At 45.9% G+C, this 18,415-nt stretch overlaps 1 protein-coding gene across 1 annotated transcript; it reads left to right on the top strand.

Annotated features, from left to right (window-relative positions):
• Positions 1 to 1,265: 1,265 nt before the first annotated feature.
• Positions 1,266 to 12,905, top strand: Snrpc (small nuclear ribonucleoprotein polypeptide C). The gene is made up of 6 exons (XM_008840121.3): positions 1,266 to 1,409; positions 1,652 to 1,694; positions 4,511 to 4,619; positions 5,868 to 5,957; positions 6,750 to 6,854; positions 12,571 to 12,905. Exons 1-6 carry the CDS (start codon positions 1,402 to 1,404, stop codon positions 12,693 to 12,695), a joined length of 480 nt encoding a protein of 159 aa, XP_008838343.1. The 5' UTR covers positions 1,266 to 1,401; the 3' UTR covers positions 12,696 to 12,905.
• The last annotated feature ends 5,510 nt before the right edge of the window (positions 12,906 to 18,415 follow it).

Genomic DNA, 18,415 nt, shown 5'->3' with positions numbered 1-18,415 from the left:
TTACCTTCTTGAGTTAAGTATATTCAAAAAAGATGCTATAAAAAGCAGCTTCCACTTGGCTTTATTCCTTGAAGAAATATTATTTCTCAGTTGTCTCCTAAGTTTTCTTTGTCTTATTTACTTATTTATTTATTTAGCCCTGACTGGCCTGGAACTCACTATGTAGATCATATCGGCCTCCAACTCTAAAGAGATCTTGCCTCAGCTTCTGGAGGACTGGGATTAAAGGTGAGTGCTACCTACCATATCCGGCTCTCCATCTTTATTTTTAAATTTTGTGTATGATTGTATAGCCTGCACGTATATAAGTGCACCTGTGTTGTGCAATGTCAGCGGAGGTCCGAAGAAGGCATCAAATTCCCCTGGAACTGGAGTTACAGATGGTTCTTAGCTGTCATGTGGGTGCTGGGATTCGAACCTGGGCCCTCTGTAAGAGTAGCTAGTGCTCTTAACTGCTGAGCCATCATCTCTCCAGTCCCAGGCTCTCCCTCCATCTTTAAAGTTGAGCAGCACCCTTTCCCAGCTTCATTGTACCACAGTAGTACTTTGGGACAGCTACTGCATAGTGATTTGATGTTTTACCTTACTTCTAGTCAAGTCTGTGAGAATAAGGATTTTTATCTGTTTGTATTCTGCTGTTTCTCAGTATTTATACCAGTGCGAAGCACACACTATTATCTACTTTTTGGAACATTTCTGCAAAGAATCAAATCTCACATTTCTGAAAGCTTATTCAACGATCAAGGGTAAATAATAGGGGTGGAGAGATGGCTCAGTGGTTGAGTACTGACTGCTGTTGCAGAGGACCTGGGTTCAATTCCCAGCACCCACATGGTAGCTAACAACTTTCCGTAACTCCAGTTCCAGGGGATTCGATGCTCTCTTTCGACCTCCACGGGGATTGCATGACATGGTGTCTTACATACATGCAGACAATACACTCATATACATAAAATAAAAATAATAAAGCCGGTGTAGTGGCTGGCACACGCCTTCAGTGTGGATCTCTGTGAGTTCAAGGCCAGCCTGGTCTACATAGTGAATTCCAGGCCAGGTGGGGCTATAGGGAGACGCTGTCTCAGAAAGATCAATCAATAAATAAATAGATAAGTAGATAAATAACAAGATAGCTAAGTAGATAAATAATAAACTATTTAAAAAAAAAAATCTAACCAAACAAAGAGTGCGTGATCGCGGACTGAGCCTCGTAGGGACCCATCGCACATTTCCGGCCCCACCCTTCACTAGTCTGGAGCCGAGAAGCAAAAGACCCGCCCCCTCCGGGAGAATGCGCCGCTGAAGTCGTCGCGCTGCTTCTTTCGTCATAACTGCGCCGGGCGCAGGCTATGACGCTGTTTCCCGGCGGCGTGTAACCTAGTAGTCAACGGCCTGCGGAGCAACATGCCCAAGTGAGTGTGGGCCCGAAACCTGGCGGGTTCGTGGGGTTATCGGGTAGCGGTGCGGGCGGTGGCCGCTGCTTCTCGGAGCTACGAGGGGGAGGGGAGCGCCTCGCGGGGCGGGGTGCGAAGCGGGCACTCCGGCCCCGAGACCGAGGGAGTCCAGCGGAGCCGCCGGGAGCTGTGGCCGCCGGGCGAAGGGCAGGGCTGGTGTCGCTGCACAGGTTAACGGTCGGCGTGTTCTCCTTTTTCAGGTTTTATTGTGACTACTGCGATACCTACCTTACCCATGACTCCGTAAGTGGCGCATCTTTACGTAGTTTAAAAAGCCTTGTATGCAATAAGATTTTTTATTTTTATAGGTGCAGGTATATAGCCTGCTTAAGTTTTACGTCTGTCGTTTGGAGAAAATAATTGGGAACGTGTATTTTTTTTTTCTTCCCTTCTTGTGAGGGTTTTTTAAATTTGAAGGTATTTGCAAGCAGTGCTTTTTTTTTTTTTTTCCTGGAGATCAAGACTAAAGCTTTGGCAAGTTTGAAGATGATAACATTTAACAGAAGACAAAACTAGCCCAGTGTGGTGGCACGTCCTGTAATCACAGTGTTTGGGAAACTTAAGCCATAAAGATGGTGAATTTCAGACCAGTCTGAGGTGCACATGGAGGTCTTGCTGAAATAAAGCAAACAGCCCCCTTCACCCCTAAACCAGGACTGTGCCCCTATGACTCTAATTATGTCATATTAGTCAGATGTTTTGTTAAATGGAAAGAAATGCATTGATCTGAAACAGGCTGTGTTTCAGATGTTTTACATGGATCATTTTACTTAGTGTTCAACTCCACTTTACTGAGGAAGAACTTGAATCGGAGTGACTGTCTCCATATCTGAGAAAAATATGGTATAGACCTGGAAGGGAATCCTACCCAATCCAATTCTAGAAGAGTTTTTTTTTGAGACAGGGTCTCCCTGTAGCTCCAGCTGGCTGGGAACTCACTATGTAGACCAGGCTGGCCTCGAACTCACGGAGCTCCACCTGCCTCTGCCTCCCGAGTGCTGGGATTAAAGGTGTGCACCCCACACTTGGCTTTTTGTTTTGTTTTGTTTTTTTTGAGACAGTGTCTCCCAGACCCACACTTGCTATGTAGACCAGGCCAGACTCTCATAGTGATCTGCCTGCCTCTGCTTCTGGAGTACTAGGACTGAAAGCCACACCTGGCTTTTAACTCTTGGTAAGAGACACCAAATTACAAGTTCGAGGTCAGTCTGACCAGACTGAAAAATTGTAGCTCTCCTTTGCAGTTTCTGCAAGAACCTAATTAATTGTTGATGACCTTAAATAGTAACTGGAAATGCCTAGTTAGTGGTTTCTCTGTTATCACTTTATTTAAAATTGTCAAAGGGAGGCCAAGGGTGGTGGCACATGCTTTTAATCCCAGCACTTGAGAGGCAGAGGCAGGTGGATCTCTAAGAAATTTTCAAGTAGGATGCAGCTGAGTGGTCAACTGCTATCCCAGCACTTGACAGGGACACAGGAATACTGCTGTGAGTTTGAAGCTACTGGGAGACCCTGCTTCAAAAGCCAAACCAAACTCTCCAGCACAACAGAAATTGGTATTATGGTTTTAAATGTTTCTGTGAGTGGAATTTTACATCTGTTATTTATGTGTCATCTTTTCCTCAGAATGTTTTGGCCATTCATCCACGTTACATGTGTTAGTGACTTGTTATTTTTAAGTAATATTCCACTGTACTATATGTAAGTGATTTTTAAAAATTTGTTTATTTATTTTTGGCTTTTTTGAGACAGGGTCTCCCTGCCTCTGATGCCCTGGTGCTGGGATTATAGGTGTGTGCCATCATGCCCAGCCACATATATGATATTTATAAACAGTGCTTATAAAGTATATAGCATGGTGTCTGCCTGTGTTCATTAAATGTTAACTTTAAAAATTGTAGTCCCAGCACTTGGGAGGCAGAGGCAGGCAGATCTCTGTGAGTTCAAGGCTGGCCTGGTCTACATAAATTCCAGGCCAGCTGGGGCTACAGGGAGACCCTGTCTCAAAAAGACCAAAAAAAAAAAGCTTAAGGGACTGGAGGGATGGCTCAGCGGTTAAGAGCACTGGCTACTCTTGCAGAGGACCCAGGTTCAATTTCCAGCACCTACATAGCAGCTAACAACTGTCCTTAACTCTAGTTCCAGGGTATCTGACACCCTCTTTTGACATCTGTGGGCACTGCAAGACACAGGTACACTTATGTACATGGGTAGTACATTCATATATAAAGAAAGATTGTACGTGGGGTTTATTGTGTATCACTTATAGCTGAATAAAACTGCCAAAGGACAAAAGAACTAGTAGACTAGAGACCAATTCTAGATGATTTGTAGAGTTTGTACTCTAGATACATCCTCATTTAAATTTTTTGTTTTTGTGACTAGGTTTCATTATGTAGATGAGGCTGACCCAGCACTCACAGAGATCTACCCACCTCTGCTTGTAGCACTGAAAGCATATGCTACCATACCCAGCTTTAAGTAAAGTATTCTCATTATCGCCTTAGTAAAGTAAGGCTTCTATTTGAAGCTTCTCTTTTGCCATGAAAAAACATCAAGGGCATTAAAATGGCACTGTGATTCAAATCAGAGTCCTCCGTCCATCCCTCCCATCCAGTCTTTGAGACAGGGTCGTCTTATGTTAGGAAACTTTTCTCGAAGTGCCAGATTGTAAATACTTTAGATTTGTAGACTTAGTCTTTATAATGTTAAACTCTGCCATTATAGAGCGAAGTCATAGACAGTCAATGTATCTATTAGGGCTGAGGGTGTAGCCCAGTGGTAGGGCACACACCTAGCATGCATGAGCTGAGTTTCATTCTTAGGACTGCCCGGGGAGAAAAATGGGGCAAAGAGTCTGTGTCTGTTCCAGTTCTCAAGAACAAGTGGTAGGCTCTTGGGCCATAGTTGGCTGCCCCTGGTTTAGGTAATCAATCCAGAGCGGTGTTTATAAGTGTTACTTTAGCATCTCAGCCCAGCGATCCACGGAAAGGCAAAGCATTATAAGCTTCCTACTCTCGAGTTTTGTTCTGTGCCTGATGAGACCTCTTCCTTCACAGCCGTCTGTGAGGAAGACACACTGCAGTGGCAGGAAGCACAAGGAGAATGTGAAGGACTACTACCAGAAGTGGATGGAGGAGCAGGCCCAGAGCCTGATTGACAAGACAAGTATGCCTCGGGCTCTGTTGTTCTGTGTGCTAGCGCCCCCTCTGCAGCCCTGTCTTTGTTTCCACAGCAGCACCTCATTCTGCATGATAGATAGGGGCATTTGCTCATGGTGAAAGGACTGAAGGCCACTGGTTTCCCAGGATTATAGGACAACATTAATGTCAATTATTGAAGTAGAGCATCAGAGGAAGCAGTCAGATGCTAGTTAGGCTGGGATTGAGGTAGAGAAGAATGGAGTTGCCTAGGTTTCTGTTTATGGCAACAAGATTTGCAGAGTTCTGGGACCTGCCCTTCTAGTGATCTACAGTTTTGGGAAGCGTTTTCTGTTCATAATAGGGAAAGCTGGGAGGGTTGTGGGCTTCTCCAGCTATCTGGAGGCTTCATTTTGAGTTTCTTATTTGTAGCCCTGATGAGGAGAGCTAATCCATAAAGCTTAACTGATGTGAAAAACTGTAAATGTATTTGGACCCCATGGGATCTGCCATACTCCTTTCCTTTTGCTAATTAGGAACGTTTTGTGTGTTAGGTCCGGGGTCCTGACAGAAGACTGCATTTTTACTTTACATCATGGGGTGTATTTGAAACATGGCCTTTCCTGAAAATTCATTATACTTAGCCTCATGTAGCACAGGCTGGCCTCCAATTTGCTAGGTAACTGAGGATGGCCTTGAACTCAATCCTACTATGTGAGCCTTCCAAGTGCTGAGATTGTAGACATGAGCCATCATGCCCAGGCTGTTTCGTGTTTTAATTTTGTTTGTGTGTATCTGTGTCTGTGTATATGTGTACATGCATGTAGAGTTGCCAGTATACACACATGCAGAGGCTAGTGTCCTGCTCTAGCACTGAGCCTTATTCCCTTGAGACAGGCTACAGGCTCTGTCCTGAACCTGAAGCTCTCCATTTCTGCTTGGCTGACTGGCCATTGAGCTCCTGGGGTCCTCTGGAAGAGCAGCTAGTGCTCTTAACAGCTTCCTGGTAGCCCCAGCTGGCCTGGAACTGGCCATGTCAGCCAGGCTGGCTGGAGCTAAAGGTGTGGGCCACCATGCCTGGCAATGAATTGCAATTCTAATAGGTAAATATGTCAAAGTGATTTAAAAACTGCCACACCACAATGTAGTAACTTTAGATGACTTGTTAGTGTGAAGTAATTATACTTATTAAAGATCTAAAAGAAAGAAGGTGGTTATTTTTGTGAATGAGTTGTTACATTCTTACTGTTTTTTACTTTCTTATTCTCATCTTAAGCGGCTGCATTTCAACAAGGAAAGATACCTCCAGCTCCCTTCTCTGCTCCTCCTCCTGCAGGGGCCATGATCCCACCTCCCCCCAGTCTCCGTAAGTTTGTAGTTTTTGTGTGAAGGTGTGGAACTGGTCAGATTATCCTTTATTATTAGATTGTTGCATAGCTGGCTTCCAAATACTTGTTGACTGAAGACATAAATACTGATAGAAAATGACTTTGATGGTATAATTTCCTTGTGTATGTGTGTACAAGTGCACGTGTATGTGAAGTCAGAGGTCAGCCTTGCAGCTGTCCACCTTGTGTGTTTTTTTTTTCTTGTCTTTTTTTGAGACAGGGTCTCCCTGTAGCCCCAGTTGGCCTAGAACTCACTATGTAGACCACGCTGGTCTTGAACTCACTGAGATCCTCCTGCCTCTGCCTCCCAAGTGCTGGGATTAAAGGAGTGCATCACCATGCCCAGCTTATTTTTTGAAGCAGGGTCTTACTCTATAGCCCAGGCTTGCCTGGAACTCACCATGTATCCTAGGCTGGCCTAGATCTTCTAAGTAGTGAGTCCCTATCTCAGGACAGAAAGACAGGAAGAATTCATGGTTTGTTTTTCCTAGAGGTGAATGTCCTGGGGATTGAACCCAGGGCCTTGCTAAGTACATCTTGGCCACTCAGCTGCTCTCCAGCCCCAGAGTGTTTTCCTCAAACCTGGGGCATCCAACTTCCTTTTGCATTTTTGTCCAGCCAGGCTTCTTACAGCTTGTAGTCCCACAGTGAAATGTTGTGGCAGGTGATTTAATTAGAGTTTAACTAGTTTGTAAGGTTCTGTTAGTCTAATTGAGAAGAGAAAGTATCAGCTGTAGTCCGTTTTAACCACAGCCTCTCTTGTCTTTTAGCGGGTCCTCCTCGCCCTGGTATGATGCCAGCACCCCACATGGGAGGCCCTCCCATGATGCCAATGATGGGCCCCCCTCCTCCTGGGATGATGCCTGTGGGACCTGGTAAGTTGAAACGTCTTTCCTTTTAGTATGTACCAATAAGTTTTAGTTCACCAGTTAAGTTCAATTTTTTTTCTGTTTTACTGTTATTTACAGTAAATTATTTATTTGCTAAGATTTAAACAACTTACTGAATTTTTGTGAATTTCATACATTTTGATCATATTTCTACCCTCCCTTACTAGCTCCCCACCAAATTTCTGTACTCTAACATACATAACATATGTATATATGTATTAACATGTATATATATATATATATATATATATATATATATATATATATAAAGGCCTGTAGAGTCTAGTTTGTCCCCAAATGCCCTTCAGTGTGGGGTCATCCACTGGAGCCTGGTCAGCCTTCTAAGAGTCTCAGCCTTAACTGAGTCCCCTCTTCCCAGCAGCCTTTGGTTGCCAGTAGTTCCTCAGGTACAGTTGGAGCTTCTTACTCTCTTCCCCATGTCTGTGCTGGGATTTTGTCTGCCTTGGACTTAGTGGGACGTGTGCATGCTGTCACCATTGCTGTGAGTTCTTATGAATAACTGGCCAACTGTCTGGAAAACTTTGCTTGTGGTCATCCACCACCTCTGGCTCTTACACTCTTTCCACCCCTTCTTCTGCAGTGGTCCCTGAGCCTTGGGAGGCAGAAGTTGAGTTTAGATGTCCTTAAGTGGAATTGTTAATTAGCTGTTGAGATTTATTATTACAAGTATTGTAATAGATTTAATTTGGTCAGTCTTTAAGGATAAAAGGAAGAGAAGGGTTTGGTGTATAATACGGTGAGCCTTCTCTGAAAGCAGGGTGAGACTGCTCCCGCCTTCTTGCCCCTCCCTTCTTTCTGTGCCTCATTCTGACTTTGGGCCATTTCTGATGATGGGAAGGTAGATGAGCTTGTTGCACTTTTGGGGTGGAGTTACATTTTCTGTTCCGATTTGGTGCCAAACTGCTTCCTATGGGAGATTTGATCTCGTAGATTAACTAGACCTAATTGGTATAATTAAAAAGCCATAGGCCTAGTAGGGTGGTGGTAGTGTTTTAATTTAGGAAGCAGAAAATCTTTTTTTTGTCCTTTTGAGACAGGGTCTCCCTGTAGCTCCAGCTGGCCTGGAACTCATTATGTAGACCAGGCTGGCCTTGAACTCACAGAGATCCACCAGCCTCTTCCTCCCGAGTGCTGGGATTGAAGGCGGTGCATCACCACACCTGGCAGAATCTTTTGTTTTTTTAAAGTTGGGGTTTCCCTGTAGCCCCAGCTGGCCTGGAACTCTCTATGAAGACCAGGCTGGCCTCTATCTCAGAGATCCACCTGCCTCTGCCTCCTGAGTATTGGAATTAAAGTTGTGTGTCACCATGCCCAGCTTTTTCCCCTTTGTTTTTGGAAAGAGAAAAATCTTAAACATTCTATATTTTTTTTTTGTGCCAGGGTTTGAGCCCAGTGCATTGTACATGCTAACGAGTTCCCCTACGGAGCAGGACACCCTTAGCCTCAAATGGTCCCTTTTTTAAAACAAATCCTTTTTTGCCAGGGCTGGGGTTTGTGCCAAGGGCTTTGCCAATGCTAGGCAAGTGCTCTACCACCAAACTGTGTCCCAGCCCCATTTCATTTTTATTAAGATATACACTAATTTGCTTTTTTGTTTGTTTGTTTGTTTCTTATTTTTGTTGTTTTTTGAGACAGGGTGTCAGGGACTCCCTGTGTAGGCCTGGCTGGCTTGAAATTTACTATGTAGACCAGGCTGGACTTGATCTCACAGAGTTCTGCCTGCTTCTGCCTCCCGAGAGCTGGGATTAAAGGTGTGCACCACCACACCTGGCACAAAATTTTAAGTATTTTAGAGTGTGTGTGAGTGTGTGTGTGTGTGTGTGTGTGTGTGTGTGTATGTATGTACGCACCTACCACTCTGTGTGTGTGTTTATTGTGGCAGTGGGGGTTGGGGGTACTAGAGAACAACTCTTCAGAGTTGATTCTCCTGCCACCTGTGGGACCTGGGAATAAACTCAGGCCGTCAAGCCTCCCTGTGAGCACCCCTGTTGGCTGAACCATCATGCTGTCCCTAATTTGCCATTTGAAAAAAATTTATTTTTGTTTTATGTGTATGTGTGTTTTGCCTGTGTGCATATGTAAATGTGCTATGTATGCACAGTACCCTCAGAAATCAGAGGAAGGCATTGGGTCCCCTGGAACTGGAGTTATGGAGGGTTGTTAGCCTCCATGTGCGTGCTGGGAACTGAACCCAGGTCCTCTGCAAGAGCAGCCAGTGCTCTTGACCACTGAGGTGTCTTTTCATATATTTCATTGGTTACAGCCTCATTTAAAAAAAATTTTTTTTAAATATTATTTTTATTTTTTTGTATAATTTATTTATTTATTTATTTTGGTCTTTTTGAGACAGGGTCTCCCTGTAGCCCCAGCAGTCCTGGAACTTACTATGTAGACCAGGCTGGCCTTGAACTCACAGAGCTCCACCTGCCTCTGCCTGTGCTGGAATTAAAGGCAAGTGTTGCCGCACCCCACTGAATTTGCAAGGTTTATCATACATGGTAACCTTTCCTTTGATTGTGAGTCTGTGATTGGAGCTCCATATATTTTTTCTTATACCAGTAAATTATAACCATAATAATGTATCTACCGACTTCACTTTCATTTTCCTGGAGTAGTTTCAGACATTAAAATGAGGTCTAGTTCCAGTTCTTGTTTTTGGGGAGGGGTTGACCTGGAAATCTAACCCAGAGCCTTAAGCATGCTGAGCAAACAGTGTGGCATCGGGCAACCTCCCCAGCCTGTTCTAGTCCCTTTGGATTATTCTATACATTTGAGCATTGTGAAGGATGACTAGCCTGACCTATCAAGTTTCATGGAAACCATTGTCTTTTCACATATTTCATTGGTTACAGAATAATTGTAATTAGGGCAATAAAAAATGAAATAAATGCCTGCCTCTGTCTCCAGGGCTCTGAGTTCTTTAAAGGCATGGACCACCATGCATGGTCTGCCTTTAACATTCTTAAATTAGCATCGCAAATTAAAATATTTAGTGAAGTTAGAGACTTGATGAGTCTGGGAATGCCCCATCTGAAAGCTTCTGGCCAGGCCTGGTGGCACATGCCTGGAATACTCAGAAGAGGGTTGCTTGAGCCCAGGACTTGAAGCCACGGGAGCAACATTCAGACCCTGCCTCTTTAAGAAAACACAGAGCACATGACAGGGAATGAAAAAGGAGAGGCAGCTTCCAAGGGATGGGAGTGTAGCTCAGTTGATAACAGTGCTTGCTTTGCATGCCTAAAGCCCTGCGTTCAGTCCCCAGCTGCATAAACCCGGTGTGTTGGTATACAGCCACAGTCCCAGAAGGCGAGAGCTGGAAGATCAGCAGTTCAAGACCAGCCAGGGCTACACAGTGAGACCCTGTCTCAAAAAGGAAACAAAAAACAAAAACAAGGGGCTGGAGAGATGCCCAGTGGTTAGAGCACTTGCTGCTCTTATAGAGGACCCAGGTTCAATTCCCAGCACCCACATGGCAGCTAACAACAATCTCTAACTCTAGTTCCAGGGAAATCTGATGCCTTCTTCTGACCTCCACTGGTATTATATGACACTGGTACACTTATATACATCAAGGCAATACACTCATACACATAAAAATAATAAAATATTAAAAACAAAACTCTACAAACCCCAGAAGTTCAAGGATATTTTTAGGCATACAGGAAGTTTGAGGCCAGTCTGGGCTACATGAAACTCTGTCTTTAAAACTAAAAAAGGTAAGATTGTGAGATTATGTTGAAAGAATTGAGTCATCTGTGGTGGTGCATTCCTTTAATCCTAGCACCCTCCAGAGGGAGAGGCAGGCCAGTCTGGTCTACATAGTGAGTTCCTGGCCTGCTGGGGCTATAAGAAGACCTGGTCTAAAGACAGATGGGTGGATGGGTGAATGGGTGGATGATGGATGGATGATGGGTTGATGATGGGTTGCTGGAATAAAGAATTGAGTAATTGGGATTAAGGGCAAGTGGGGGTGTAGTTAACTAAAGTTGAATCATGGTGTACACATGCCTTTTTTTTTTTCTGGAGCAAAACTTTACTGTCAGGTTCTGCTTACTGGACCACAGGTTCTCAGGACACCAGGCTGGACTTGTCTCCTAAAGCATTCAATAATATTAGTCATTAAATAGCAACCCTCATCCCCCAACCAGAGTGTATAGTCGAGGACCATTGTATCATATTGTCCTGTGGGGTCTGTTCCTACAAGGTCTGGTACTCGCATTAGAAGGGGGCCCCTTGATGCAGAGGGTAGGTTAAGGCCACAAAGAAAATGAAGGAACTGGGTGTAGAAGTAGGTGGGCTGGTCCATCAGTGACCATTCAGGAATCTGGCTCGGTCCTTGGGGTGACGACTGGCTGCAGTGCCTGCTGCGCCTGCCAAGCTCCCGCTCTGTGGGTCCAGGTGGGCAGTGGGGTGCCTGCGTGGGAATACATGAGGGTTTATGGTCAGGCTGTGTGTCCATCTGCCCTCTTGCCCTGGTCTGTGCCAGTTCTGGGCCAGCCAGGGAACTCCACTGCATCCTGTGGTCCCCTCACACCGAGGCAGGGGCTGCCTTCATTGGAAGAGCTGAACGTGGCTTGGCCGCAGGGCGGGGCAGCCTATTGGTGGGCCACACCTGCCACCCAGGACGTGGAGGGAAGAGGAGAAGCTGGAGGGAATTCCTCCTCCACGTGCCCGAACAACCACTCCTGCTGTGGGTCAAGCTGCAGTGGTGGCGAAGACACTGCTGCTGTGGCTGGGCCCCCAGGAGGCCCAGGTGCAGAGCCTGGGCAGCTTTGGTGACAGCTTGGCATGTTGGCACAGGCTTGTGGCTGTGGCCAGCCTGGTGAGGAAGCCATCGCCACTGCCCAGCAGACCCAGACCATACAAGGCATTGAGCCAGTGGGCCAGGTCTTCTTGATGGTTCCACATAGGCCTCACTGGAGCAGAAGGGCCATAATGCTCTTGGCCGCAGAGCCAGCCATGCCCACTGCTGTGTCCTCCATGCGAGGGGCAGTGGAGTTACTGGTTCATCCCACAGCTGAGGGGGCAGCAATCACCCAGCTGCAAAGAGATGCCTCCAGAGCCGGGCGATCCTAGAGCTGCTGCCAGGGCCAACCAGTGAGCATATGCTGAAGTTGGATCATGGCAACATTTGATGGGCATCGTGCATTTTTTTTTTTTTGTTTTTTTGTTTTTTTGGTCTTTTTGAGACAGGGTCTCCCTGGTAGCCCCAGCTGTCCTGGAACTCACTATGTAGACCAGGCTGGCCTTGAACTCACAGAGATCCTCCTGCCTCTGCCCCCCAGAGTGCTGGGATTGGACATTGTGCTTTCTATTATTATGCCTGTATCTACCTGAAGACTGTGGTAGGAAACTGAATAAAATGAAAGGGATCCAAGACTTCTGTATAAAATTCCACTGTTGGCAAGTCATCCAAGTTCAGTCTGCTTTAGACCATTCCTGGTCACGTCGTGAAGGTCACTGTTGGAAAGAGCTGACCCCTTGTGAGGGAGCTGGGGGAGAAATTTTTTTGTTTGAGAATGTTGAAGTAATTTACAAATGTGATGACTTTGTTAGGTTTATTCTGTGAATATGTCTGCCAGCATTTTTCAGGGGGGCTACTTTTTAGGTTTCATTGATGTCCCTGTCTTCTTCTAAATGGTGTTTCTTCCTTTCCCCCTTTTTTTGTTCTGTTATGCAGCTCCTGGAATGAGGCCACCCATGGGAGGCCACATGCCCATGATGCCAGGGCCTCCAATGATGAGGCCTCCTGCTCGCCCCATGATGGTGCCCACCCGGCCTGGCATGACTCGACCAGACAGATAAGAGCAGAGGGCTCTGTCAGTTTTGTATCTGTGTTCGGTTTCACCAGGAGGTCATGTGCTGTGTCTGAGTGTTTTCTAGCAGCATGATGAGAAAGCCACCTCCCCTTTCTAGCAAGGGTGTAGTTTTGGAAGGGAGAAGGGGAACACAAAAGTGCTGTTTTCATTTGTATTGTGAAATGTGAAAATAAAATTGTCAGCTTTTAGTTAAAAATGTGTTCCAGTCTTTGAGATGAAACTATTGTGTCCCTCTAGCTCCCTCAATCTCCATCATGCCGTGTCCCTGTGTGTGATTCCTGTGTTAGCTATAGAGTGAATCCTTTTCACCCTCTGTTTAGTAAAATTTTCTTTTTCTTTCAGAGACCAGCTCCTCCGGTAGCCCCAGCTGGCTCTGAACTCTGTGTAGATCAGGCTGGCCTGGATCTCAGAGATCCACCTGCCCTTGCCTGCCTCCTTTTTTAATTGAAAAGAGTTTATTGTGATTGTGCATGCATGCTACAGTGCCGCTGGGCAGGACAGGACAGCTTTTTGGAATCTGTTCTCTTCCACCTTTACTTGGATTCTTGACATTGAACTCGGGTCATGAGGGTTTCGAGCCTTTCTTGCACTGAGTGGTCTTTCTTACACAGTGACCCTCAAGAGCTTCTCCTTTTTCCTCCCTTCACCTCCCTTCTCTTTCCTGCTTTTGTGTTTGCTTGGGATGGAATGCAGCTCCACTCAGACTAGCTGAGTACTCTGCCATGGTGCTCCACTCCCAGTCCAGCCAAATGATGATGCAATTATCAGCATAATTGGTTAATTTTTCATATAAATAATCCTTTGTGGCCAGGCATGGTAGTCCACACCTTTAATCCCAGCACTCAGGAGGCAGAGGCAGGGGGATCTCCCTGAGTTCCAGGCCAGCCTGGTCTACCTAGTGAGTTCCAGGCCAGCTGGGGCTACTGGGAGACCGTGTCTCAAAAAAAAACAAAAACAAAACTGTGAGGTCAGCACAGTTCCAGGTTTTTATGCTGAAGTAGCAAAATGTGTCGTGTTTCCTGTCAACATGGCAAGCATCCCTGAACCTCAACTTCTGCATGGTCCTAGCTCCCCTCGTCTTACCTTTTGTGAGGACTGGAGGTGGGCCTCAGGTATTCCAGGCTGACCTGAAACCCACTTGATAGCTAAGGCCTACTTTTGTTTTGTCTTGTTTTTGGTCTTTTTGAGACAGGGTCTCCCTGTAGCCCCAGCTGACTTGGAACTCACTATGTAGACCAGGCTGGCCTTGAACTCACAGAGATCCGCCTGCCTCTGCCTCCCGAGTGCTGGGATTAAAGGCGTGTGCCACCATGCCCAGCTGAATTAGGTTTTATGTAGTTCTAGACCAGTTGATTTGGAATCTACAGAGGGGAATAAACTAGCACAGACTACCTCAATGTAGATCCTAGTACCCAGTTAGCAAGGGGCTGGAGAGCTTGCTCAGCAGTTAAGAGCACTGGCTGCTCTTGCAGGGGAACTGTGTTCAGTTCCCAGCACCCACATGGCGGCTAACAACCATCTGTAATTCCAGTTCCAGGAAATCCAACCCCTTCTGACTTCCTTGGGCATTGCACACGTGAATGCACTTACATGCAGATAGAACATTCATAAAGTAAAAATAAACATTAAAATTCAGGTCAACAAAATGAACAGATTATTTGCTTTGGCTCCAGCTAGATTAGACCACTGCTTCAATGTCCCCTCAAGTTACGTTTCTTTTTTTTTTTTAAATTTATTTACTTTTGGTCTTTTTTAAACCATGAAGCACTATGATTTTCCCCTTAAAAAGTCCAATAGTTGCAGTAAATATAAGTCACAGGATCTGCCACTCAAGCACATGTCTTTCTTGCAAATTTTAGAAAGACACAGGAATATTTTTCCTAGAACTCCCAGCTCTCTTTCAAAACTAGCTTTTGCAGTTAATGACTTGGAGAATACAGCACAGAAAGCTGCCCAGCCACATTGTTTAGCATCTCTGCTGATCCCTCCAGAACTCCCTCTGTGGCAGTGCTGTCTGGGCGGCCCCTGCTGAAGGCTGCTTTCTCCCAGTGCTGAGGACTGTGAGGACTGACTCACTCCCCGTCTGCTGGCTCCCTGCAAGTTTTGTTTGCATCCTCTGCTTGCTTTTTCTTCACCTTCGGTTCTAGGTTAAGATGAGCAATCTCTTCATTTTTCTCTGTGATATATTTTAGTGAGTTACTCCTAGCCAGGAGCTTCATGTGTCTGTGCTGATTGAGTTTCTTTTTGCATGTCTGGCAAACATTTCAAGGTCTTTGGCAAAAATTTTGCACGGTTGAAAGGTCACCTCCAAAATTGCTGCAACAGTCTGTTTGCTGAACTGTATCTCTTTGTCAGAGGCAACCTTGTTGCAAAGACCGCCAACCCTGTAATGATCTGCTGCCTTTAGCCTCTGCTGGTGAGAGAATTGCTGCTGTTCCTCCTCAGAGCCGTTTGTTAGTGCATGGTGTGGAGGAATTTAGTTTCTCATTGGCTGTCAATCTGGAACTATTTTTTTTTGTATGTGCATGCATACATGTGTGTATTCATGTTTGCGTGAACGTGTGTGTGTGTGTGTGTGCCAGAGGTTGATGTCGGGCATACTCCGTTGCTCTCTGCTTTGTTTAGTGAGTCAGGATCCCAGTGCTCGCTGACTTGGCCAGGTTAGCTAGCAAGCTTGCCCCTGTGATCCTGGCTGCATTCCTGATGCTTGGATTTCGGGCAGCTGCTACACCTGCCTGGCATTTTTGTGGGTGCTAGAGACCAGAATTTCTGTCATGCTTGCACAGCCCCCACTGTATCCACTTTGCCACCTCCTCAGCCATAGAACTACTTTTAGGTCCCAAAGGCCACCCACGCTACTAGACACAAGGCTCCTTCCATCTGCACAGGCATCAGTGGAGAATCATCTTTGCCAGTTACGCATAATTTTTTTGGTACAGAAGTTGCCTTTAAAATGCTGTTATATCACCAGGGTGCAAAAATAGGGTATTTTCAGGGAACTATCTGGAAAAGAGGTCACTGGCACTATTCATGCGCATTATAGTCTTTATATATTAATGTTTTCACATTTGCAATGTAAATTATATTGGTAAATTGTCATGTGCTATTTAAGCTTACCGAGGAGCTGAGTCTCAAAGTAGGATGGAATATCTTCAAAAATTTTTTTTCTCAGGGTCCCCCCCCCCCCCCCCCCCCCCCGTCATGGGTCAGTCTGGCCCCCTGGCTTTAACTGGAAGAGGGAAAACCAGCAAGCAGCTAATGGTATTAAAAAATATTATGTCCTGGGACTGGAGAAATGACTCAGTGGTTAAGAGCACTGGCTGTTCTTGCAGAGGACCTGAGTTCAGTTCCCAGCATCTACACAGCAGCTAGCAACTATCCATAACTCCATTTCCAGGGGATCCAATGACCCCTTCAAACCGCCACAGGCATTGCACATGACACAGGTATACTTATATACATGCAAAACTCTCATTACACATAAAAAAAATGAGCAAAAACCAAACAAAATCCCGTTATGTCCTAAGGCTGGAAATTGCTGCTGTTCCAGAGGACCTGAATTTGGTTTCCGGCACCCATGTCAGGTGGCTCATAACCACCTGTAAATCCAGCTCCAAAGGATCTGACAATAGGCTTTCTCCTGTACCTCTACACATATGGTGCATATACACACATGGTGCAAATACACATACTCAGGATCACATATACATGTGACAGGGTCTCACTATGTGGCCCCAGCTGGCCTGGAATGTGCTATGTAGACCAGCCTGGCCTGAATCTCACAGAGATTCTCCCACTTCTGCTTCCCAAGTGCTAGAATTAAAGGTGTGCGCCACCATGCTCCACTATGTTTTGGAGAGTTTTTTTTTGGTCTTTTTGAGATAGGGTCTCCCTGGAAATCACTCTGTAGATCAGCCTGGCCTCGAACTCACAGAGATCTGCCTGTCTCTGCCTCCTGAGTGCTGTGATTAAAGGCATGCATGCACCACCACGCCTGGCAGAGCTTTTTTTTTGCCCGGCTACATTTCTTTTTAATTTTTATTTTTTTAATTTTATGTGTATGCGTGTATTGGCTGCATGTAGGTAAGTGCACCTGTGTTGTGCAATGCCCGCGGAGGTCAGAAGAGGCTGTCTGATCCCCTGGGACTGGAGTTACAGACAGTTGTTAGCTGCCGTTGGGTGCTGGGATTCAAACCTGGGCCTTCTGCAAGAACAACCAGTGTTCTTAATTGCTGAGCCATCTCTCCAGCCACCATGCCCCGCCCAGCCTCTTATTTTTAATTATGTGTATGTGGGCAGAGGTATGTGCATGTGAGTGCAGCTAGTGCCTGTGGATGCCAGAGGAGGGCATTGGATCTCCTGGAGCTGTAGTTAACAGGTTGTGAGCTGTCTGTTGTGGGTGCTGGGAACCCAATTCCAGTCCTCTGTAAGAGCAGCAAGTGTTCTTAATGGTTGAGCCATCTCCAGCCTGATTCCCAGTCTATTTCTGCTGGATGTTTGTAATTCACCAATTTAGTGTTACCTTTGCACCGTCAATCAGGTTATTGCATTTGGCTCTGATGGATATCGTAAACTAATTTGATGATGCTTTGTTATCTGCTGCTTCTGTCCACTCCTTGCCTCTTTTACTCTTGCATGATGTATACCTAATAAACTGATCCAAAACCCAAAGTACAGGCAGCGACCCTCAGAACCCCTGTGACCCTCAGAACCCCTGTGATCATGGCACTGCACCTAGCCTGCACTCTACCTTGGTGCCTTGCCTGCCCTGCCTGCCAAGGGCCTGGACACCCAGCACAGCCAGGCCCAGTGAGCCACCACCTGTCCTTTCTGCACTGAACCCGCTCTGCCTCTCTGCATAAATCCACAGTCGCGAATGCACAACAGAGAATGACACTGGAACAATGGGAGCCAGTGATTTTGCACAGGAAGCTTTGAGAGATGTTTCCTGTCAGTCTGCCTGAAGTTGGGACAAAATTGAAAACGCAAGATGAGTTTGGTGCTTTAGAGAGTGTGAAAGCTGCCCGGGAACACTGCTCCACCCTTGGAGAGAGAACTGAAGCTAACGAAGCACTTGCAGAAAACCCAGGGCTCCTCAACACATCCTGTTAGGAAGATGGCTGCCTGATCAAGATGACTCTGAGCGACCTTCAAAGCTGGATGAGCCAATGAGCAAAGACACATATGAGAAATACGTGTGCTCCACTGAGGAGAGGACACCCAGCCCCAAACAAACTGCTCCCGCTAACTCGCTCCAGCTTAGTTGCCTTGAATTAGTGGTGGACAGAAGATTTTAACTTAGAGCAATATCAACAGAAAAGAAAGGACACTCAACACTGTTACTGGAAGAAGATCCCCCTCAGCCTCCTAATGGTTGCAGATAAACACAATGTATGTCTTTTTCTTTAATACCTTAGACTTGGTATGTAGACTAGAGGCTGAGCTCTGGTGTTCAGAATTCATGAGATTATCCATGTGTCCTAGTTTGTCTCTCCATTGCTGTGACAAAACACTCTGACCACTACCAACTTGGGAAAGAAAGGGTTTATTCAGCTTACATCTCCCAGGTTGCAGTTCATCTGGGAGCCCAAGGTAGGAACTCAGGGCAGGAACCTGGAAGCAAGAGCTGGAGCATAGGCCATAGAGGAATGCTGCTTACTGGCTTGCTCCCCTGGCCCCTGCTCAGCCTTCTTTCTTATGCAACAC

This window comes from Nannospalax galili, unplaced genomic scaffold, assembly GCF_000622305.1.
Source record: "Nannospalax galili isolate Female #2095 unplaced genomic scaffold, S.galili_v1.0 scaffold538, whole genome shotgun sequence".
NCBI lineage: Eukaryota > Metazoa > Chordata > Mammalia > Rodentia > Spalacidae > Nannospalax > Nannospalax galili.
Note: the sequence above shows the minus strand (reverse complement) of the source record. Positions and strands in the feature narration are given on the sequence as shown.

What these genes read in the sequence shown, in the direction of transcription:
- Snrpc (XM_008840121.3), top strand. An exon ending in GAGCCTGATTGACAAGACAA is followed by an intron (nt 4,620 to 5,867) that starts GTATGCCTCGGG and finishes TCTCATCTTAAG; the next exon opens with CGGCTGCATTTCAACAAGGA. An exon ending in CCCACCTCCCCCCAGTCTCC is followed by an intron (nt 5,958 to 6,749) that starts GTAAGTTTGTAG and finishes CTTGTCTTTTAG; the next exon opens with CGGGTCCTCCTCGCCCTGGT.